Source organism: Dermacentor silvarum, chromosome 9, assembly GCF_013339745.2.
Source record: "Dermacentor silvarum isolate Dsil-2018 chromosome 9, BIME_Dsil_1.4, whole genome shotgun sequence".
Lineage (NCBI taxonomy): Eukaryota > Metazoa > Arthropoda > Arachnida > Ixodida > Ixodidae > Dermacentor > Dermacentor silvarum.
The window spans coordinates 151,440,382-151,465,235 of NC_051162.1; the positions used below are offsets into that span (position 1 = coordinate 151,440,382).

Sequence of the window (24,854 nt, forward strand, 5' to 3'; positions counted from 1 at the left end):
GCACGGCCGCTGGATAAAAAAAAAAAAAAAAAAAAAAAAAACACTTTTTTTTTTATCCAGCGGCCGTGGTAATGGTTACCGGGAAACACTGGTGGCGAACTGCTAGGCACGAAGGCGAGCTTTCTGGTAGAAATGCGGCCTCTTGCGTGGGACGATCCCGGAGATAGGGCACAGCCGCGCCAAAAAAATTACATAATTTTTAGGTTTACGTTTTTGTTTGGTACTTTTAATATTTCAGTCTGAGAAGATTTAACATAACAGGCATGCGCTGTGGGTGTTTTGTATGATGGCATTTGTTAGTGGTTTGTCATTCCTCAAAATGCCGAGGAATAGCTTTGCCAAGAATGCAAGACAAGGTATGAGCAACATTAATGATAGAACATATACATGTACCTAAATATATTCAGAGGGCCTGCGTGGTTGGGGATGATTTTCTCTGCCACCTTATCGCACGCCGGTCGCCGACGCCGGATTTTGTGCGACACGGGGCCCTTAATCGCGTTAATACAGCGCCAAGGGCCGGATACTCTGAGCAACAAAACTTATCACGAAGGCAATACTTCAAGCAGCTGCGCGCCGAAAACACGTCAGAGGCTCATTATTTTTCGCATCATCATGTCCAGAACCATGCCCCAGTTGACTGGCTCCCTTTAAATGAGCTGATCTCAAAGGGCTGATCTCTATTGTTGGCTGCATGCGACTGAAGCGATTGCGGGAGCCGGAAACCTCCAGTCTTAACCACATAGTAAATAGAAGCATCACCTACAAGATCAGCTTCTTTTTTTTTTTTTTTTTTTTTTTTATTCTGGGAGCTGTCATGGGGTGTGATAGGTGGTGTCTACGGTGGTGTCCTAATCGCAACCGCATCGATGGCTCTCGCGGAGAAATAAGTGGTGGACGTCCATGGCTTGCAGCTGGCTCCCGCAATCTCCGCATGCAGCCAGCAATAACATAGCCTTAGAGATTAGTAATCGTTTTCTAGGGGGGAGTTGGAGGCGCTGTCGCCGATGAATGCTTTTGGCCCATTAAAGGGTAAAAGTGATCCTAAAACCCACAAAATATGTTATACTTGGTATGTTTTGTCTTGAACATGACTGCTATTAAGTGGTTTCTAAATCCACGGCACATTGAGTGACGCCATCTGAACTTAAAACGTAGGTCTTTAAGGCTATGGTTTCGGTGGTTGAACACGGAGGAAACAATTTCAAGAGCCAAAAATACGCAACAGGTGTTGGGTTTTCAACACCACTTATCAAGTGGGGTACTGAAGATAAGCCATTGACGTGGCCATGGTGATGCTCATTGCATTTACACGCCACGAAACATAGGTCCACAAAGCCACAAAGATGGAATTCTCGAAGGCTATGCTCTTGCATGAAGCCTTTGAGATCAGTTGAGCTAGTTGTGTTTGTCTTGTCCTCTCCTCTCCTCTCCTAGTTGCGCTCTAATCGCAGCAACTTTGTTGATGTCACTACGATTGCTTCTGGACCGCTTGTGGCGTGCTTTTCGTCCCCAGCACTCCTAATATTCGCAACCCATCGCAGTGTGCGCGGTCTGCAGTGGTCCAATCCGCTGAAGTTAACGAGGCACTGCCTTCGGCTGCTCATCGCTGCTGTGCTTTCGTGTGCTGTTGTGCTGTGTGAGTTTTGATGTGACGCCGTGTGCCGCGGAAAGATGAGTGAAAGAAATTTCCTAGACGTTCCCGAGGACAGCGACGCGCCGTACGAGTCTCTCTTCCTTCAGGTAAACACGGTGACAGTTCGTCGGGGCTGTTATTATTAGGCGATTCCGTGACTGGCAGAGGTTTTCTGACTGCTGAGCATCGTATCGCGCTCCTAAGAGCGGGCTGTTTGAAGCTGATTGACTTGTTGCTCATAAACTTCCAACTCAAACGCACAACTCTGCTCGAACGTGCGCCAGCGTTGTGCACGGAAGCATCAAGCTCGTAGGCGCGCGCTGCGCACAGAAACTGAATACAGCGATGCTGTCAGTGGATTCCGACGTTTCCGTAGAGCTTGCGAAAACTTTATGGACGTTTCAGCGCCGGTCATGCTTCGCTGTCGCAGTTTTAACATGTGCAGCAAAAGTGTATTACGCTTTTGTACTCGGGCATGGGTTACATGATATAGCCGTGTCTAACGTAAAGCGCTCGGTGTTTTTTTTCAACAACTTTAAAAACAGCAGCTTGCTGCTGCTACGTTCTCGCCCTGATTTCTCGACACGATTCTTCAACACGTCATCGCACTCTGGTTCGCCAACTGTACATTCCACTTGACATCGTTGTTTGCATGGTTGATACAGACTTTTAGTTGCCCATAGACATCGACAAACCAGGTCTCTCCAGTGACAGCAGCTCACTTTTGTGATGGTGGATTCTTCCTCTTTTCTCTCTCCCTGTTTCTTTATTTTTTTTTTCCTGTAGAATAGGCAGACCTAGTGCTTTACTGAATGATATGGGTATCAGAAATGCGACCTTTCTACAAAGCTTTAGGAAACACGAAGCAGCAGTAAGCAGTGAGTCATCTTTTAAAGTTGTTAGAATAAATACACAGGTCACAGTAATGGAGGACCCATACTGCCAATGGAAGTCGAAGCTAAATTATTGTTGTGATGGGTGGAATTCAGAAGTGCACCTAAGGGGGCCACGTAATTACATCCGACACTGTTTCAGTAATTCGTTTGTTTTCCTAGTGTTATGTCTCCATCTCAAACACGTGCTCATTCATGCCAGGTACAGAACATGCGGCATTCGCAATGCCCAGCGAATCGTCATGCGAATCGCTTCTGTTGTTCCCCCAATATGCGAGACTCACTTTGGGAGAGAGGCCTACAATTGGATAGTATTGAGTAATAACAGAAAAATGAAAGCTACAAATATTAATGAAACAGATAAGTAGTCAGTGAGGTGCAGCCATGCTTTGTCTTGTTTTCTTCGCGGAACATGCAGGGCGCAGTCGTTTAAACCAACTCACCATTCATAGCCTTCATATTCGACAATGGCATCATAGCAAACATTGTGACACCGTGAGATGACAAAATGTGATGCATGAATTGGGTGAGTTGGTAAGAAGCACGTCTTCTCTCTGACAGAGCACATCTAGTTTCTCTGGTAGTTATAACTTCATAAGAGCCTCACTGTCTCTTGCATCACACCCATTATTTGAGTGGTTGAACGACATTGTAAAATATAATCCATCGGAGTCTTGGCATGGTCAGTTAACATAATATATTTTGATGGGCAAGGTAGTAAAGCTTGTCTCGGAAAACGTGCAACGAACAGGAACAGAAATCAAGGGTTCACAGTTTTTTTCTTCTTTTTCATGCTATGCAAGACGAAGGGTTAGAAAGCCAGCACTGTGAATTTGAGAAAAAAAAAACTCGACTCGGCCTTCTCGCTGAAATTAAGACGTGCACATGGTTGGGGCATGTGATATGCAAGTGGCCCTATCTCAGCGGATACCAAGGTGCAATAGACTACTCTGCTACATCAATTTAGTGTTTAGCTTAGTTTAGCTTAGTGTTTTCGGAGTGCTTAGAGATTCAGCTTAGTGATGTCACTGTCGTGGACATATACCCGAAGATGTGTTCAGGAACAGCTAGGGATGAGAAATTACAATGATTAGCCGTAACGAGGCGGAAATATAATGCTTCATAATTATTGCATTTGACCAAAAAAAAAAGAAAAACGTCCAGAATTATGTTTATCCCGAGTGTGGGCTATGTGCTCATGCTGCTAAGAAGTTACACACAGTGATACTGCCACAAAAACACGATATAAACACGGGCCTTGCGTTTTTGTATTCTTTGCCACCTGAGCAGTGCAACCATTCACCATAACAAATTAGCTTTGTGGTAGCTTGTAAAGTGGAGGAAAGTTTATGAAAGGGGAAATTGTAATCTGCCTGACTATAGTGCTAAGCTGCAAAGAAAACTGATGGGTTTCCATTGTAGCCTCATGCTGCAACCTCATGAGACTCAGCTGTTTCTCTTGTAACCCGCATGTTGCACGAAAACCGTATGTGGCTTCGTGCCACACTCAGGTGGATGACAATTTTATTTTTTATCAACCATATGCCATACAGTCGTTCCATACCAACTAGCTTTTGTTGAAACAATGCTGAATGTTTATCATAACTATTGCACTGCGAACATGTTTAGGCCAGTTGATAAGAGGAATAGAGTTGGTCAGTGAAGTAGAAGATCAGTGCGCTTTGGTTGAACACAGTGATGCTTGTCGAACGAGCGCTGTCTCATGCAGGAGCCAGTGTTCCGACAGGGGTTCATATCTTCGTCAGGGCTGCGTTGTGTCTTGTTTGGTTGAACACAGTGTCACAAGATATCTCCAGAGCTGCTCCTCACATGTGCGTCCTGTATTGCAGCAGATTTCTATGGTAGTACGTCTGCACAATACTAGAGGTTCTCGCTTGTTGGGGGTGCCAGTTTATCAATTGAGGTTGGAAAATGTGTAAGTACATGCTGAACGTCGTAGGACGAGCATGATGAGGTGAGTTTCAGTTAACGTGCAGACGGTCACACGTGCCGGTGTTTTGTGCATTCTCAGCATTTCTTTCTTGCCATCAGCTAAAGAAAGCGGTGTCCTTACCGCACCTGTTAGTTAGCAAGCCAGGGCCGCTCATTTTGCTTAATTCTTTCTTAACACCCATCATTTGTGCAGGCCGATGCTGGTAAGATTGATGGGATGCTGCTTGAACCAATCACAAAGTGCAAAAGAGAATATCATTGGAATAGAATGGTTGCATTATTCTGGCCCTATAATTGCTTTTGCTTGTTCTGCTCATGCCAATTTATTAATAATAATGGTAATAATAATAAAATATTTTTTCCCTCAGTACTAGTTAATAGAAATAAGCATGTACTTAGGTGCATCTTTATATGAGTGCATCTTTTACATAAGTGTGGGACATGTAAAAAATTGTCACCTGCTCACTCGTTATCGTTTATACCAACTTTGGCATTCTGCTACTGAGTGTGAGGTCCTGAGTTCGATGCCCAGCCCCAACTGCTTCCTACAATATCTGTTTATGTGCACGTTGTTTTTATACCTGCCAACTCTCGGTCGTTGGGACAGCAAGACACTTCTCTTTGTTGACTAAAGTAGCATGCCTGGCTGTATGCTTGTACAAAAATACTAAGCTTCTTTCTTTTTGCTGTTTTGCTGGCTCAGCAACTGCTGTTGTCGAGCATGGCTATGCAGTGAGCGAGTTCGCTAAAGATGCTGCTTTTCGAGTGCACTCTGCAGCACTTGTCAATAATAACGTGAACGCCGAGTGACACTTGCTCATAATGATGCACTTGCCCATGTGACTGAGAGACATTAAGTTAAAATAGTCCTTGTTAGTGTCCCTTTAAAGCAGTACTTACCCAAATATTTTTTGTGCCACTTATGTTGTTACACTAGCAGCTATATACGGTTTTTCATGTGTGTCTCAATCTTTGTTTCTCGTGCTTTTTCCACTACAAGGTGCAATACCAACAAGCCCAATGTCGGACCCTTTTACACCACAAAGCCTCAATTTCTCAACAGCCCCACACAAAATTGTTACATTTTAGTGTGACCAGTTCAAAATGTATGCCATGTGTAGGGTAGTTTCATGAAAAAGACGACTTGTCACACCAGCATGAACGAAAATAGCAGCCACATGGAATCACAAGCAACTCGAGCGGGGCAGTCAGCCCGGTGCAGTCGTTGAAGGCCACACAATGACCGTGTTGCTGAAAGCTGCCACACTGGCCCTACAAATTGTTTGTACCTGCCGTGGTTGCTTAGTCTGCTAAGCACGAGGTTGCGGGGTCAAATCCTGGCCACAGTGGCTGCATTTCGGTGGGAACGAAACGCGAAAACACCCATGTACTTAGATTTAAGTGCACGTTGGAGAACCCCAGGGGGCTCAAATTATTCCGGAGTCCCCCACTACAGCGTGCCTCATAATCAGATCGTGGTTTTGGCACCTAAAACCCCATAATTTTTTTCCCCAATTGTTTCCTTCTCTTGCAGACACAGGGGGGGGACACACCCTCCCTTCTTGTCCTGTCGAATTCTGGATGGACTCTGGTTTTTTGCAGCACAGCTAGAGTGTATGTGTATGCGTCAATGGTGTATCGTACCACAAGACTTCCATAAGATTTGATAGTGTAAAGAGTCACCCTTTTTCACATCTGAAGCTACGGCGTCTTTTACATCTGGCGCCTTTTAAACTGATCGCATTAAACGGTAACATAGTTCATCATTCTTTGCATTCTCTGGCAATGGCGGCTTTGTAGTGCAATTGCTGGGTCAATTTCTATCTAATAAAAGCAATAAAAATGAGGCAGAAGCTTTCTGGCAGTGTTTATTTAACTTGTACAGCACATTGCAAAGAGAAAGGCCCCTTGTCTGGCTGATAACCATGCTGGTTATGCATGCATAAAGAATACCAAGAAATTGTAAATGTGTTGTCTAAAAAAGTTTTTTCATTTTCTTTGTGTGTGCGCTCATTCACACATGAACTTCAGAAAAATTAACACATTCATTTTCTAGTAAGTGTTCACTTGCCAAAGTAGACCTCGTCAGTTTCTTTTTTCTTTTCTTTTTTTTGTGGTGCTTTCCAACAAACAACTTTAACAGGCAAGTATCCAGCTAATTGGACAGCTTGGTATTGAACTCTCAAAGACATACAGGATTTTTGCTCTTCTCGGTTCCAGGCTGACGAACAGTTCAGGCAGTTAGTGAAGACCTTGTCTGATGACGCCAGTGCTCCAAAACTCAAGTCAAAATCCATCAAGCCGTCACCGGGGTTCTGTGTGAAGGTCAAGGACACGTCCAGCGGTGGCAAGCTTTTCATTAATGTTTGCCACACTCCCGAGGTATGTTGGTAATAATTGGTAGATAAAATAAGGGAAAACAGATATTCTGTAAGCAGGCCTCTGCGCATTCAAGATGGCCGACTTCACACTTGCTGCGCTGTTTCAGGCCAGGATTGGTGGCAGCAGTGGTGATACAGTGGAACCTCAGTGTAACAAACAGAGATATAATGGACAGTTCGTTGTAATCAAGTAAATGTAAAACTTTATTGCCAATGTCAATATGTAACGAGTACGTGGCTATAATAAATATTCAAAGTAATGAAGGTATTTTTCTGTTTATTTTATATTATTTTTACTTATTTATATTGATTTATAGACACTGCTATACCATGATACTGGGATATTGCAGGAGCAGGTACAGGGATAGTATAGTCAAGTACAAAAAATATTGACAAAGACTGCGGTTAGGCGAATCCTTCACAACAAGTTTGTACTTGCCTAAATTGTTCCACAACTTAACAGTAAATGGAAAAAAAAGAAAACTTATATAACAATCTAAAAAAGAGACGAATGGCTTAATATTCAAGGGGTGCATTTGGCGGGTAACACGGGCAGTACAACTCGTAAAGGAAATTGATGCATCGGTACATATTTGTGCACTGACAGTTTTATGCAAAGTGAAAACATGTACACATGTGATGCATCGAAATTCAAGTGTATTCAAGTGTGTCGAGTGACAATGAACAAGCGCATGAGCATGTTCGATGCGACTTTGTCATAGATTGGTTCATCTGTACTTCGCTTTATACAGAGATGTCTCTCACTGCTTGTATTCACAACCGAAAAATAGTGCGGGACATGAGAAAGAAAAATACAGGTGTGCATGCATTTGAATAGGATGTAACCTTGTCGTACACATTTGTCGTGAAAATATGACTTATGTATGACATGACAGGCATAGCAGAATTGAACCTATTTACCACCAAACAGCGGACAGACACATTTGTGCGACTATCAGCTGCAATCCATCACTTGCAGTTCAGACTAAAAAATAGTGTATCACATACTAGAAGCACAAAAGTGCAACATTAACACGTCCATAAGTTTTAGTTGTAATACGCGAAGTTGTTATTCCGTAGGTAGCATTGCAGAATACAGTACCCCGGTGATACGATCCCGGCTGGTATGAATTTTGGTGTGATACGAATTTGTAACATTCCCCGGGCCGAAATACATTGCTCACAATACAAAAAAAAATTGGCTATTCCAAACGCAGTTCTGCGCTGCTGCGGATCATACCAACGCATGAGTAACAGTGGTGGTGGCCTAGAAAGCGAAGCGACAGGCACACACAAGCTGGCACAGTGGGATCTGGGCGGGATCCATAGTCGCCAAGTAACCAGCTACGTCACGCGGTCAATCTCTCATTGGTCCCCACGTCGAGCGTACCGAACCACATCACAGCCTAGCTGATGCTTAGCGAGAAAGTAGACGAGGACCGCTGCAGCAACGACAACTGCGGCGCAGCCCTGACGGCCAAAAGACTCGCTGCACTCAATGTGTTCAGGCATTCAGTCGCGTGCAGAAACATTCCTGAGATCACGTGCGTGCACTTATGTGCCTTTCAGAAGGTGATCGTTGCCGATTTGGGCAAGGAGAAAACGTACACGTTTAGTAGAACCCCGTTGATACGTTTTTCAAGGGCCCGCGAAAAAAAAAATAGTCATAGTTTCGCTCGAAAGGTGAAGTAACGGTTGCGATAGCAAATTAGTAGACAGCTGTACGGAGTAAGGGTAGTAGTTGTACCGGCCATATAAACTTGTAAACATTCGATTGCTAACTAAATTAACAAGCACAATGTCACGCACGCACAGGTGAACATTCATATATCTCGCTTGATGACCACGGACACTCGCTATCGAAACACTGGCGTGAGGAAGCGCAGCAGCAGCAGCGAGCGAATTGACCTTTGAGCTGTCTCTCGCTTCAACGTGAACTGAACGTCGAAAGCACAGCGCATGCGAAGCTACCAGCACTAGGCGCACTTTGTCAACATCACAGATCGTTTTGACGATGAGGCCCACGTGGACGCGCAGGTCGCAGATCGCTTTCAAGATATGGTGGCTGCGTCGTATCTGCAATGTGCTGGTTGCTGGTTGTAACGTACAAGCTGGCTGCACTGCTATACCGCCACATTCAAACGCAACGCAAGATGCAGGAACATTACAGATTGGCGACGTATCACGGGGAATTAATACATGGAAGTCAATGGGATTTAGGTCGGGACCACGAAAACGCAGCGTAACAGCCGGGAAAACGCAGCAGCGAGGAAGGTATCAATGGGGTTCCACTATTAGAAATCTTTTCTGGTAAAAATGAATAAAATTTTTCTTGATTTTGTGTATGTATTGATGATATGAATTTCGGGTGATACGAATATTTCACGCGAAGCCGCCAGATTCGTATCACCGAGATTTTACTGTAGCTGCCTTGCAAAACGCAAAAAGTCAAACGTCTATGACTATGCTTTTTATGTAGCTTCCACAGCATTTCCTCCTAAGTATGAAATGGAGTCCTATAGCAAAATTGGACTAACTTATTTATTTACCCTTAAGTGCACATAGCTTTACAGAGTGCAGTGGACTAGACAAAAATAACAAAACAAAACATGACATCTACTGTATAAGCATCTACAGGCACATGTGGGAAGAAATTTTCCAGGCTTGCACAACGCTTTGTTTGGAGCTCTTGCAGTAGCTCTGCCACCTTGTTCACACCAAAAGAGATGTTTGCAGAAGAATACGCATTTTGCAAATGCGTATTGAATTACTTAAGAGGCCACCGTTGTAAAAGGGTTGTGCCAGTCCCGTGCGAATGTGTATTTGTGTATGATGTGGCATTTTGGACGTATGCACTGTACAGTGCTGCCGAGGTGTACTATTGCATTCCGTTTGCCCTCGTGGGGTGGACGAAAGTCAGCATATACCGCAGCACTCCTGCAATTCCACAACTGAGTTGTGTTGCACGATATTGCTGCCGCGAAGCGTTGGGGCACATCGTGCATTTTGGCATTGCAGTTGCAAACGCATTTGGGTGGCGGGCACTCGCTGGGTATTTGCTGAATAAAAGCTGATTTCCTTAACTTTAAAGAAACCAAAGGTGAATTGCTTAAAGGCCAACTGCAACAAAATTTGAGTTTGGCTAAATTGGTTATAAATGAGCAGTATAAACTGCTGAAGCAATCTTGGCAAAATCATAGGGCTGGTGCTTGTATAGTTTTCTTGTGAGCAGCCTTTAAGCTTTTAAGGACGAGCTGTGTAAATATCTACAAAAAATGCTTATTTTCCATCTACATGTGCGAGACACATTGAAAATAGTCATTATCAACAAAAGGAAAAAAATATTTTGCGGGAACTTTTTCAGCAATAGACAGGAAACACCAGGTAGAAAGCTGGAAGCGGGCTTCACCCCAAACTACCTCTGGCTTCATTTGGAATATTTACAGACAACTCTGGACATATGTGAATCATTGGTGTACATTTTGTTTGCTTTACATCGCTTGTGTCATACCATGCAGCCGGAGATCTTGCATTGGCTTGTCTCTTCCGATCGTGCTTTGAAAAGAAAGCAAGTCGCGTGCCAAACTTCTTTCTCGTCCTGTGTTCTTGCTTTAAACCAACAAATGACGGCTGCCACTCATTCAGTGCCAGCCAGAAACATTTATCCAGGAACATTGTACTCTATGCCGTAACTCAGCAAGAAAAAACATTCTTGTTTGGCGTGTTACGTTTAGGCGACACTCGTCTGTAAAGGGTTAAACAGCACCTGAGCAGACAGCGTATGCTATTGGTGGTTAGAGGACATGACGTAAGCACCAGCACACCCCTTCCAAGATTTTTCAGCGCACCACAGGCAGCCTAAGGCACTGTCGTATCTTGGAGGTTATGCTGAACACTCGTACGCTCTAGGTCATGTGTCACTGTGGGTGAGCGGCCAATGCAGTTTCTTTTTTTTCTTTCCGCATTGGTAACAAAACCATCTGTGTTTTTAGCAAGCTTTTCTTGAGGCTTCCAACCGTATTTCAAATGTAAATATTTCACGGAGGCTTCTCTATATCGAGACTATCTTAAGCTAGGCTTTCTGCATGGTCCAATGTTTTGTTGCGGTTGGCCAAAGTACCGAAAGTTGAGCAAGTTGGTAGGGATTTGTGGTACGCAAAAGCAGGTGTGCAAACATGTACAAAAATAGAACGAATAGAAGGTTTTGTTGTACCGTCCCGATTTCAAGTGTACAGTAGAACCTCGTTGATATTGTCCCGTTTCATACGATTTCCCATTGCCAATGTTCGCAATTGCGAATGAATGCAAAGAACGACCCAACACAGTTATGCTTTTTTTTTACAGCGAAGCTGTATATGGCTAGGTTCTGGCGGATCGCATCCGTGGACAAAACAACACGTAGAACAACAATTTTCAGCGGCGGATATATATCGGTTTATATATAAAGTGCCTTAGCACTGGTGCCAAATTGGGTGTTAGCTTAATTTAAAGAATATGAGGTAATTTTAAAGTGATTCACGTAACAGTATCATCAAAAATAAGATTGCCCTGATTGGTTAGTAGATATGAAGACTATACTTTAAAGTTACCTTGAGCAAGGACTGAGGCTTTTCCAGGTAGCTTTTCCTAATGCCTCAGATACACACATTAGCCAATTGGAAGGAAGCTGCTATAGCCAAATGCGTGTCGAAGCTGTACATGGCTAGGTTCTGACCAAAAGATGCGTGCGTTGACAGGGTGTGTAGAAAAAAGTGGCGTTGACAAAATTGAAATCACAGTAGCCTGCTGCATGTCGGTGGTGCTCCATGGCTCCGGAGTGGATGGCGGAATAATAAAACGTCACTGTGTGCCCACCAATGTCTGTGCCTCGTTTTTTTGTGACGTCGACATCGCTCTGGCTACATTATCAGCAGTTGTACTTTGGTCTTGCTATGGCCAGGACGTGCGTTGTCTGTACTGGAGAAGAACGTGCATGGAAAGAGCGCCAGCGGGAGCAACAGCGTGAATGGGCGCGAAGGCGGCAGGATGCTGCTATAGCCCAACGCGTGTCGTCCGAAGGATCCGTAACGTCAGATAGCTGCTCTGTGACCGATGAAGAACAACGTGCCCGTGAGGATCGTCTTCGCGAACAGAAGCGCGAGTGGGTGCGAAAGCATCGGTAACCAATTGCAGTACATCACAGTCACTACAGGAAGAGAGCGGTGTGCATCAGAGAGCAAACAGGGATATTCGATATTCTAGTTGACATTAAGAGGAAAAAATGGAGCTGGACAGGCCTCGTTAAGCTACATGTTAAGCCATGTTATAAGCGTAGGATGGGTAACTGGTGGACCATTAGAGTTACAGAATGGATACCAAGAGAAGGGAAGCAGAGTCGAGGATGGCAGAAAACTAGGTGGGGTGATGAAATTAGCAAATTTGCAGGTGCAAAGTTGAATCAGCTAGCACAAGACAGGGGTAATTGGAGATCGCAGGGAGAGGCCTTTGCAGGCCTTCGTAGGGAGCTTCAGGTTCACAAAGAAAAAATACGCTAGAAAACACCTACTAACTGGGAAAACGTGCAATTCGATGTGACTAATGGATGGATGGAACCAAATTAAATAAAAATCCGGTGAAGCTTAACGACCCGGGCTCAGGTTTCCCATGAGGGGACTACGAGGCTCGTTGCTGCCTCCCGGGCCCGCTGGACTGCCCATTCCTGTGTCTTAAAGTTGGAGCTGCACGGAGCGGCGGCCCACTTCGACGCAAGAGCCTCTGAAGCTACTGCAATTTTCGCTGCTATAACAGCACACTCCCATAATATGTGCGAGAGCGTCACTCTAGTTGCCTGACATAACTGGCAAAGACAACTCGGGTATTGCGTGGGGAAAATATGCCGCAATCGCACTGGACTGGGGAAGGTGTGTGTCTGCAGTGGTCGCCAGACGACTGCCTGGCGACGTTTCAGTGTGGGGTGAGGTGGGGGCAATATCCTCCTGCCTAACTGGTAGTGCTTGGTGATGTCGTTATATCTGACTAAGCGTTCTCGCATGTTTCGCACCAGGAGGTCTGAACTCGAAGAGGGTGTCTCTGACTCTGCGCGGCGGGTCAGTTCTCGCGCAGAGCAGTGTGCCACCTCATTCAAGTTAGGGGGGCCCTCATTGGAGGGGGTGGCGACGTGCGCTGGGAACCACGTGATCACGGTGCTATCGAAGAGCTGTCGACCAGCTTTTCTTAGGATCTGAAGAGCTTCGGAGGAAACGCGCCCCCACGAACTGCAGATTGTGTGTCGCTAAGAACTACCTCGCAGAGGGGGGTCGACAAGTGCAAGCGCAACCTCTTCCGCTGTTTCTGGGTAATTCACAAAATGAACTGTGTAGTAGCATTTATGTAATGCGAAGTGTGTGAATCTTTGCAGCATGAAATGCTGGCAATGCCTGAGCAGCCCGAGATGCGCGTTGTCATTTTTGTGGCTTCGGCAAAGCTTATGTTTGCGCTCCTCTCATTTGGCATGGGTCAGCAGCAACTTTTTCAAGCAGAGCATTTGGATGGCAAGTTTTGATGTGCCCACTTGGCACGAATCATTGCCACATGAAACGCCATGAAATATGAGCTTGAGCTACCCGAGACGCACATTGTTTTCTTATTGCCACGACTGCTGGATAAAAGCCATTACGTTTTTATCGAGTAGCCTTGGTATTGCGTAGTGTTTTACGATGGCGACGGGAAACTGAAACGAAATCTACCTGGTGGGTGATACCGGAATACAAACAATGCCTACGATGCGCCAGAGCGAAACATGGCACTCATTTCGTGCTGCCTGCAGCAGGGAATGGCGGTGCATTTGGCTGATCGCCTATTACAAAAAGTGCAGTACGCTTCTAACGGCACTACGCCCTACGCGCCGTGAAACAGATAGGTGAAGATGCTTATCGCAATAGGGTTGGCGGCAACAGCTGTGAATGGGGCGTGCGACAGCCCCGGAGGAGATTTGCTGATACCTGAATAGGAAACTGAGGGCATGCCAGCGTTTTCTTGTGAGACAGGCAGCTGAGTATTGCGGGGAAGCTACTGTTCTCGATCGCACGTTTCTCGAGCCTTTTCGTAATTCTTTACATGGGATCCAGAGAGTTAAGAACATATCATAGCAGTGTAGTTTGGCAATTTACTGAATGTTGGTGTCGAGAGACTAGGTTTTCCGGGAACGTATGAACCGGTGTATTGGGTCATTTTTTGCGTTCTCCATCGCGAACGTTGTCGCCATGAAATCATATGTAATGGGATTGTATCAATGAGGTTCTACTGTAGTTGGCTCTCGGCTCACCATGGGCATGCTGCCCAGCAGTTGTAGCAAGGTGAAACTCATCATGAAATCAGCCTTATTTCTCCTGTGGTGCGCACAGTCTTGAAAGTGCTTTGTAGGTCTTGTTCTGACTGTCATGCATCTGTGTTGCCCCTCGTTGCAGCTTCCCGAGCCGCAAGACATCAGCGATGAGGAGCTAATCCAGATCCTTGGGTCGGACGACCCCACCACGTACCGTGTCCCCCTCAGTCTGGGCCTGCCCCACGAGGAAGTGGACAAGAGTGAGTGGAAACCTGTCCCCTTTGTATCTTGTCACCACTTTTGTCTTGCTTGAAGGGGTGCAAGAACTGCAAAGAACTGTGGAGGGCTGCTCGTAGGAAAGCTCTAGGTGCCACTCTAAACAGTGATAGCTCTCCAACGCCAAGCAAGGGGATAATCAGAACACCATTGAAAACTTGGAACTTGAAGACATTTAGCCAGAAACTTTGTACAATTCGTCGACGCATTTTCGTATTCATCGCCACGGCGTAATGCTTTGCCTTTGTTCCTGTACATCTCTCACAATGATCTACGGCTATTAATTTGCATGGGGACGTTCAGTTTTCTTACTTTCAATTTAAATGTCAAAGACATCCTTGCTCATCAGCGTGGAGTCCGCAGAAAATACCCGCCGCCTCACCCACAACTTAGCGGGGAAGAGGCCGCCGACTTGCGCAAAATACAGACCGGGGTATTCCCCCATATAAAAATGCTAAACGCCATGTATCCCACTCGCTATAGGGCCACGTGCCCTTGGTGCGGTGGCATACCTACCCTAATACATGTAACCTGGGAGTGTACCAAGCACCCTCATAGGCCAACTAATAATATCATAGTGGAGCAGTAGGAGGCACAGCTCGCCCGTTCCGACTTGGCATGACAAAAGTCCTTAGTTAACCAGGTCAGGCAGGCGGCAGAGGCCAGTGGGGCCCTGCTCTGAGGGGCTCCGACCAACGCTCCTTAAAATATTTTCCAGGTCAAATAAAGTTTATATATATACTTTCAAATTAAAAATGCAAACAGTTCAATGCATAAACTGTTTCCGTGTCTGTGAATCTCCTGGAGGGCGCGGTATGCTCAACTGCACTAATAAAGAATGCATCGGCACGACACAATGCTTTGCCATTAATCTCATCCAAGAAGACACGTCAGTTTCATTCGTATCCTCCTACGAACATCAGATTTTAATATGCTACCGTTGCACTAAAATGCAACAAACTCGCCTTGGGTGTGACTTCTTCACCGCAATAGTCGTGCATTCTGTACTGCCAGCGCTGCTAGGGACGAACGGGCCAAACAACTTTCTCCTCATAGTGCCTAGGCGAACACAAATCTCAAAGACCAAAAGTCCGCACATTTCTCTCTCTCACAGTCATTGCTCCTCATGCATGCGCAGAAAGAGTGGTTAAATCCATTTTTGATGTTCTCGTGATGAATACACGTTGATCTGGCACGAGAACACGTGCACGTACTGCACTGATGGCAGCGAGTGTGAAGCGGGGTTCGAGGGCAAGCAGCTGGTAATTACTGCAGACGCGTGTTTCAGGATTTTGTATGTGTGCGTGTGTACTGGTAGGAACAGGGAAACATGTGTGCAGAACGTTCCGAACTGATGAACTTTTAGAACACAGTTTAAAGCTGAGTATTCGGAGTCGAGTCTGCACACACGATACCTGCACTTCGCGACTACGGTCATTGCGCCGGGTGAACGTGAAATGCAGTCGTGTTCTCAATCGATTTTTCTGCTGTGCTGGAGTGGTAAAAAAACATCAAATTGATTTTATTGTCAAACTTTGTTTTTCTAGCCTGCCCAATAAATCGGACATTTTTTGCGACCCCATCTGTGTTTGAAAAAAATCAGTCGATGTCTGTATTTACTTTCTGCACAGTAACTTAAGAGCCAGAGCGACAACACGCACGTGTTCAGTGCAGATCGTGCACCGTTGACAAGCTTAGCTGAAAACGCCTCTTCGTCGACTAGGCAATCCGGTGTGCCCGCTGAGCCAGCAAAGTGTCGTCGCCGTTTCTTTTTTTTAAGCATGAAATGCTTTTAGCTGCCCTTATCGGCTACCTTCAAGAGGCGTTGAGCCAAAATCCAGAGCTGTTATCCGGGCACTCAAGACTAGAGTGTGGCGAGAACAAAACGAGATCATCCGGGCAACCAGTCAAAACGTTAGAAAATGTGGTCTCTGGCCCCCAACCCCTTGTACAGGACTGCATTACGTACACTAGTTACTGCCCAAACAACTTACAAAAAAAATACAGTATAGACCACTTATAACGTAACCGCTTATGGTGCAGGACCAGATATAGTGCGGTCTCTTCAGACTCCCGTTAATTTTCCCATAGCACTCCATGTATACATGTATCGCTTATAGTGCGGTTGCGGGAAACGAAATACCGATTACAGTGCGGCTGCCTGGGAGTACGGAAGTCAGCGGAGACGGCGAACGCTCCCCTCAAACGGGCGCCCCAAGGAGTGCTCGAGGAAGAGAGACGAAGAGGAGGAGAAGGGCACGTGGTGCGAACAAACAGCTAGTGAGGCTGAAACCAGAATCTTGAGTGCGAGTCGTGAAATATCACGGCACGCTTAGCGAGCGAGCGCCACGAAACTGCCAATGCCGGCCAACGCTCGCTTCACGATAACGGCAGTAAACGCAACTTCAGGGAGCGGGCGGCGCCGCCACATCACGGCGAAGGGCGCATGCGGAGACCGTGGAATGTGAGGGAGGAGGATGGCAGGGAAGCGGATTTCGCCTCGGCAACTCCGCCGCTTCGGTGGCTCCCCTCGCCCTCTCTCTAGTAGCTCCCTCACTTTCGCCTGTCACCGTGCGTGCCCGCCGCCGCTCCAGCCGGCCCGGCACCAGCTCCCCGAAGTTCCGTTTTCTGCCATTATCGGGAAGCGGGCGTTTGCCGGCGTGGGGCAGTTTCGTTGGCCGGCCTGGGACAGCGCCGCTGCTTGCCTCTGCGCCGTAGCCGTAGTGTGCAAGGTCAACACGTGACTAGAAAGTAGAGGAAGCATAAAGGAGAAAGAAGGGTTCACTGCCATTTTCTACGCGTGGCTACGGTAGCGTGGCTGAGACGTCGGCACGTACACGCATGTTGCGGCGCAACGCAGAATCGGCGACCTTGCCATTTGAGAGAGGGTGAAATTTCCGCCCCGTTTTTTTTTTTGATCGCACGCGACATTGAGGGGTCTCTCCTAAGCTTTTACTCTATGGCAGTGCCGGAGCAATGCCGGTCGGAGGCGCCGCCGCGTGATTAGGTTCGAGTTAACGAGATTCGACGGTAAATTGAATGCAATTGTTCTAGCCGCATTCCTCGACTGTCGCATACGCGTGGCGGCTCGGTGCACATGTTTTGCATATGTGCAGGCCTTTGAAACTTGTTGCTTTGGTTATAGTGCGGTACCGCTTATAGTGCAGATATTGGCGACTCTGGCGACTTATGTTATAAGCGGTCTACACTGTATTGCTTTTGATTTCTTCCTAATCTTTGTTCACAATATCATTCAAGCTGTAACTTCTAGTACGCTGAAGTTTAATTTGTCATTTCTAATAGCGACATTCAAAAGGCAGATACAGTACAGCATACACTTGATTGTCATCTTTTGGCGCTCAGACAGGGTAGCTTGCGCTCATTTCAGCACCAGTGGTCCGTGAGTTCCTCGGTGCGGGTTTTGCACCTGCCTCCTTCGAGAGATAGGCGCCACTCTGCGTTACCAGGCCGGCAATGTCCGGCGCGCTGTGCATGGTTGTTTGGCCGAGACGAGACTTGCAATGAGGGGAAGTTCAAAACAGGTTCATTTCAGTTCAGTAAGCTTCCAGGCCTGCGTCGCAGCACCAATCTGCATTGCCGGTAGCCATTTCACGCTTACATCTACTCTCGATTATGGGAGAGCCAGCATTTTTTTTTCCTTCATTCCTTGTTCGTTCGCTCGCTCCATGTCTCCTCCTCAACATCGCCTTTGTCGCTCTCCCCTCAGACGGCGCACCTCGTTGAGAAGCACGCTTGCTGTGTCTCTTGTTTACAGGATTTTCCGGCAACCACGTTATAGCCGGCATTTCAACTTGTGCCGCTGCACTATAAGTGGTATGTGTATACATTAAGTTCTAACGGAAATTAAATGCGAGTCACAAAAGACCGCATTATATCCGGTCCTGCACTATAGGTGGTTACGTTATAAGGAGTCTGATCTCCATACACAAATATACCCGCCGAGATAGCGACCGACCCAACAGCAGACAGCAGCCAGGAAGCCTCGCGAGACCCGGGAAAAGAAGTCAAGCAAAGTCCGCTTTAAAAAAATGAGAGAACTGCCAGTCCTGCAACTGTCAATATTACTTCGTAAATACCTATACTACTAATTTCTAACCAGTTTCATGGTAGTTGGGCTGTAATTCTATTCTGACAGGCAAACCCTGGAAACAGCATAAACATTGGGAGCTCGGTGGGTGTGTTTTGTGCTAGTTTTTCTCTTATTTCTTGCTGTTTAATCTCTAGGTGGAGCTCCCTGCACGGTGTATGACGTCATCATCAACGAGGCCTTCTTCCGCAAGATCAGCTCCAACGAGCTGTTCAAGACGTTCCTCGTCACAGTGGCACTTGACGGCATCGAGGAGAAGTACCACGCCCACCCTGACCGAGGTGCGTCTCTCTTGGACCTGTGATGGCCGGGTTCAGAGTATCTTGAGTGCTGGTTGATGGATGAAATTGATCTAATTATCCAATGGATCGAATTAAACAAGGTGCAGAAAAAAAAAGAAAACGGCAACACATACGACTGGTTCATTTGACAGCATTTGCCCTAGTCTAACTTGCCCACTTTCTATGTGTCCAAAGCAGAAAACTAAAGTATAAATGACATTAAAACTTGTATAACCAAAGTGGAAAGTTCCACATCCAGTTTTTCAGAATAGTGGTCAATTTTCTCAAGTCAGCGTTGCTGCGTGCTTTTAAGGTCAGCTTCGTGGCCATACAGCTGTGTTATGCTGTAAAGCGTATGAACGCTGCTAAGGCGGTTTTGGTTTCTGGTTTTGTATCCGATTTCACTGCACAGGCAATTGTTGGCCCAATTTCCTTGCAGAAACAAAAGGCATGCGTTAGAATCGGGTAAATACTGTAATCAGACATTGCGAGCTACGGTCACTGCTTGAAAAACTCCCTAGGGCAGGCCGAAACTAGGTGTTTTCATCGGGAGATTGCCAGCTGTTCATCCCATTTTCTGTTCCCTAAGCTCCGTCCAGACAGTCGCTGCCACTAATGGGGTCTTTGTTGGGGTCACCATAGCGATCAGGCGCTTGGGTGCCGACTGGTCAAGTTTGAATTTCCCCGCGAATGCCAATTTTAGCATCGAAATAAAGGGTGTTTGGGCACATATAAATGCATGGGTGCTGGCCGAAACATTGAACTAACCGGAGTCGAATTAATAGAAGCCTACTGTATATTTCGTATTCGGTTCGATATTCAGAGGTAGTTCTTCTCTAAGGTCTGCGTTCGATTCGATTTGGAAACTTGACTATTTGAAGAACCTTAAGTACACATTTAACTAGCCTTGAATGCACACTTTTGAAATTCCTTACAGCATCTGCTCATGGGGAGTTGGTGCGGTAACCTGAAAAAGATGTGGCAGCATTTTTGTAACAGGCAATCAGACTGTAATTTTCTGGGGTTGTTTTTCTTTTGGGGACAAGGATATGAACTTGATGGACCCCTGTTCACTCTTGCAGTTGAAAAAACTCCTTGGTGCAGTTTGTTCGCATAAATGTTTGTCTACTTTCAGAGACAATGGCATTTGTTGGAGATCAGTGTGGCCAGCGGCCAACAGAAGCAAAAGTGTAAAACTCACTCGTTCAGACTAAAGTGCCTGTATACACAGTTTTATTTAAAAGAAAGCTGAGTAGCGAAAACCTTTTGAAGTGTCGCTGCACATCCTATTTGGCAGGGCTGGATTTATGATGCTATTGTCAACGAATTTTGTGCTCGGTCGCCAGTGGTTGCATTATTCTGACCAGTCTGAGCGCAGCTTGAGGCTTCAGTAGGTAGTGATGAGTATGCCTCGTGTAAGGCCTGCACCCTCAAAAAAATTGGGAAAAAAAACTGTCAGCCCTTCCACTCGGGTGGAGATGGAAGACCAGCGAAGCTGTACTATGGTGGGAATTTATGTATTTCCAATTATGAGTATTAAGATGTGATGGTGTAATTGGTTATTTGAACTATTAAAGAATCAGAAATATATATGGTTCGGTGGTTTTCATTTATTTAGTGACCACAGGTACCATGGCCTTATGTTCGCTACTGATAGACCGCCGTAGAGTGTACGGCAGGCACGTTCTTCATAAACACGTCACCAACACCGCACGCGTTCAGTGCAAACGTGGGCAAAACACTGCCCCCGTCAACAACAGTTCTGCGCGTTCCTGGTGCTGCTACATGTCCAAGTTAACACAGCTTCTCAGAATTTTGAGAATGACAGCCCATAAACAAATTTCATGAAACAAAACACCGGCAGCGCATGCCTTTTATGTTAAATCTTCTCAGACTGTGATTGAGTCGCCAGTTCCCCTTGCGCCTGGTCGTAAGATACGCATTTGATGCCGCAGCTAAACGTCGCCTCCCCTCCCTCCCTCCCATCCCCCCACGGCCTTTTCCGCGACGGAAAAAGTCACGTTTACTCCGTGAAAGCGCCTGTCCCTTGCGCGCTTTCACTCGCTCATGCAGCGTACGGCTAATAAGAGTTTTTTTTCTACACGCGGACACGGCCGTCGGAGACTGAGCCCTTAACAGCATTGCTGTAAAAAAAAAAAAAGTACAGGCCTTACACGAGTAAGTATACTGGATTTCTTGCTTTCCATGCGTCTTGGATTCACTCCTTGCGATCTTGTACAGTTTTGCTGTTGGGTATGTGATCATGTGGCCTGCCTGATTATTTGGGACGCATTCTTTTTAATAATACACCATGGAAGTGTTTAAACAGTACTTGTTTTTCTCATTCTTTACTGTCTGTTGCTGTGGTGTAGTTGTGCATTATAGTAGCCACATTTGTGCAGGGTTATCGATTTTTCAATGAAAACAGGCTCAGTAAAGACTTCCTGTGGTAAATTGATGCATCAGCGCATCACACGGCCCTTGTTAACCTCCCTTGCTTTCCTTCTTTTTTCTCATATCATCTGGATTTCGTTAAAAAATTAGACACTACTTGCAAGACACATTGCAGAGAGATTTTGACTAATCAACAACCTTTGCAGAAATTTTAAAAAATGAACACACAGTCGAGTCCCCCAGAACGAATGCCACTAAAACGAAATTTCCGTGATAACGAAGATTTTCCGATACCCCGTCAGCTGCCCATAGAAAGTAATACAAAAAAAAGTTCCTTCATAACGAAGGCATTTTATTCGGTATTTCTGCTTCAACGAACTTTTCGAGAACGAAACTGGGACTGAATTGAAATTGGAGCTGCCAAGTAGTCAAATTAAAAGGCTCTTCCAAAGCTGCGACGATCGTATGTCCACATGAATGAGGTTTACATGAACGAAATCAAATTCAAAGTACCGATTTAAGCCACTACAATCCGTAGCCATGCGTGGTCATCATGCGCCTGCGCGAGACTGCAGGGGATCACCACAATCGCTGCCGTTTACTGTGGTGTGTGTCCGGTCGAAATGGCTACGCCAACGAAGAAGCGTAAATTTCTGAAGAAGAAGGCACGTATGATCACCGAGGGAGAAAAATCTCGCAGTTTCGACCAAAAGGCGAAGCATCGATTGTGATAGCAGATTAGTATACAGCTATACGAACTAAGGATAGTAGTTTTATTGGCCGTATAAACTTGGTAAACATTCGCTAACTAAATTACCGAGCAGGGTGTCACGCGCGCACAGGTAAACATGAACACGTCTCGCTTATCACTGCGGAAACTCGGTGTCAACACGCTGTAGTAAGAAGGCGCGGCAATAGACCTCTATGCCGTCTCTCGCTTCACCGGGAACTAAACGTCGAAAGCACAGCGCACACTACTCTACCGGCACTAATTGCACTTTGCCCACGTCGCAGATAGCTTTGAAGATGAGGACCGCGTGGGCGCTCACTTTGTGCACATGGGAGATTGCTTTCCAAATAGCGCCCGAGTATCCGCGCCGCAGCAGCTGTTATCCAACAAGATGCTAACGTCTTGTCTGGGGAAAATGACAATCCGCTAGATATACCGACTCCGGCAACTGCTTTGAATGTAATGGATCCTTTTCACCTCATCAGAAAAGTTATCAAAACCCATGACAATGACATTACTGATGGCTCTTTTAACGGACTGTGAGACTCGCATAACGCCTTTGTTTGCCGGGAAGTCTAAGAAATGCAGGCTGACTGACTTCTGAAAATAAAACTTCCGGCAACTGCAAGCTTGCCAAGCTTGCTGACTTTGTCATAAATATGCAGTGAAATAGTAATAATTCAAACTGCTTCATTGTGGCGGTGCGTGTGCCGCGAAATGATTACTTCTCGATTGGCCGGGCACGCGCGTTGGGTTAGGCGTTTGTTGCAATGTACGAAATATGCTGTAACAGCGGTGCAAAATGCATTCTCTCATGAAGTTGACACTTTATCGACTGCTTTTGGTACGTCTCAACCTTGCCCCCACGCCATTGCGAAGATTTCCCGGATGATGGTTTCGGTTTCGTTCGCGGCTTTTACCGTTTGGCGTACGTATATACATACCAATTTCGCGTCAACGAAGTTCCGCCACAACGAAATTTTTCGCATGTCCCGTGGATTTCGTTGTAGCGGGACTTGACTGTATATAAGTCCTCAAAAACTGGCAAGATGCACTGATGCTTCAGCTAACACTCATTGGCACTGTGGAAAACGGTGGGTTTAAAACTTTGATAATTGTTAAAAGAACATTAGTGAGCATTGCTCTTGATGTTGAAGGCATATTTCTTGAAAGTGGTGCTAAATACAGGATTTCTGCTAACTAAAATTACGTTACTGTTCAACTTTAACTCCCTAATTGGTACATGCTCTCTAAAGTTCATAATTTACAAGGTTATTAGCCAACATCACTCTGCAATTTTCCTTGCAAATAATGTCAGCCCCTTCAAATCCAGTTAAGGTGACGGAGCTGCTATATCTACCGCAGATATTTTCAGTAAGTCAGTTTTCATTAAGAAACAGATAACCTATTACATACCTGTGAACCCTTATTTTCTGAAATGTATGAATTTGGGTTCGTTCTACACTTACGTGAATATTGCAGCATGTTTTACGAAAAATGAGGTGGTATATAAGTTGGGGTGGCGCAGTATTCAGAAAAAATGCATACCAAGATAAGTTGTGATGCTATTTATGTGCCCCTATTCATGGCAGCCCTAGCTAATGCCATGTTCCAGAGAGGCATTTGGTTCAACCAAAGTTATTTAGACAAGTTCTTAAACCAGGCCTAATCGGCAATAGCAAATTTGTTAAAGAGAAGTGAGCGTGATGTATAATCCTTGTGTTGCTTGCTAGTCTGTGTTGAAAATTTGTTGCTGCTTATGCATTATGTGTACAGGTTAATTGTGAGTATAGCAGGTTAATAAAGTGAGTATGTATTTCATTTCACAAGCAGTGTGTGCTTAGAGGGAACTGAAAAAAGTATGTGTGCTATCAATCCCCCCTTGTCGTGTCAGCACGATTTTTATGAATTTTGTAACTCGCAAGTTGGCAGGAATGCCAATGCCATTATATTCAGGACTACTCAGATGAAACGAAACTCCTTGATGGGCCTGATTCATGGACTAAGTGGTTAGACGAAAGTTTACAGGCCGGGCTTGTTGCCTGTGTTGAAAGTGTTAATAGGGTTGAAAATATTCAGCGCTGCGCCAACTGCAGCATAACATTGTTTTTTGTCCTGCGCAGACAACTACGTGGTGCTCAAGAACAAGCTGTACATGGGCACCATGCCCGACCACTGCATACAGGACAGGAAAGGCCCGCTGATATCTGAGCTCCCCATGTGAGTCCCTTGAACATGTTCTTGCACGTTTTCATGGCACGTGCCAAACTGTTGTGTTGTGGTTCTGGTGTCCTGAGCAAGGTTATGATACGGGCCGTGACAGTCTATGAGGAGCTGTTCACGCAGGCCTACATGACGAGAAGGTGTCCTGAGCAGGACGAGGGATACAGGCCTGAAGTTCGCATCCAGTGGAGACGGTTGTAACTGGCCTTTTGAGCAACCTTGTAGGTGGACAGACAATTGCAGGCTATTGTGGGATGTCAGTGCAGGCAAGGGCGTGTATTCGCATGTGCACAGAATACTTGAGGTCACGTGAGAAGGGAGCGATGTGTTGAGTGGGAGGAAAGGGTCACGGCCAAACCAGTCGAGTCCCGCTACAACGAAATTCACTGGACAAGGAAAAATTTCGTTGTGGCTGAACTTCCTTGACGCGAAATTAGTGTTACAGTTAAACCTGGTTATAACGAACCTGCATATAACGAATTCCTGGATATAACGAAGTTTTTCTACTGCCCGCTGTTAATCCATAGAAGCACATGTATTTGAGACCTCTACGTAATGAAGTGGCAGCGGGAGACCCCCGCGAAATAACGTATTTTGTCATTTTTGCGTGGGCAGCAACCGGAAGCACCTTCTCCGCTGCTACGGAATGCGAAGCGAGCGCACGTGTGTGTGCGTG

General features: G+C 45.8%; 1 protein-coding gene across 1 annotated transcript; it reads left to right on the forward strand.

Annotated features, from left to right (window-relative positions):
* Positions 1-1,475: 1,475 nt before the first annotated feature.
* Positions 1,476-24,205, forward strand: LOC125940074 (PIH1 domain-containing protein 1-like). Its single transcript, XM_049655744.1, has 5 exons — positions 1,476-1,743; positions 6,703-6,864; positions 14,309-14,426; positions 18,688-18,831; positions 24,079-24,205. The coding sequence occupies exons 1-5, from the start codon at positions 1,675-1,677 to the stop codon at positions 24,177-24,179; spliced, it is 594 nt and encodes a 197-aa protein (XP_049511701.1). The 5' UTR covers positions 1,476-1,674; the 3' UTR covers positions 24,180-24,205.
* The last annotated feature ends 649 nt before the right edge of the window (positions 24,206-24,854 follow it).

Bases quoted from the DNA above. Each gene is read 5' to 3' on its own strand.
- LOC125940074 (XM_049655744.1), top strand. From the start codon at position 1,675: ATGAGTGAAAGAAATTTCCTAGACGTTCCCGAGGACAGCGACGCGCCG. The intron at 1,744-6,702 runs GTAAACACGGTG...TCTCGGTTCCAG, and splicing joins ACGAGTCTCTCTTCCTTCAG to GCTGACGAACAGTTCAGGCA. The intron at 14,427-18,687 runs GTGAGTGGAAAC...TTTAATCTCTAG, and splicing joins CCACGAGGAAGTGGACAAGA to GTGGAGCTCCCTGCACGGTG.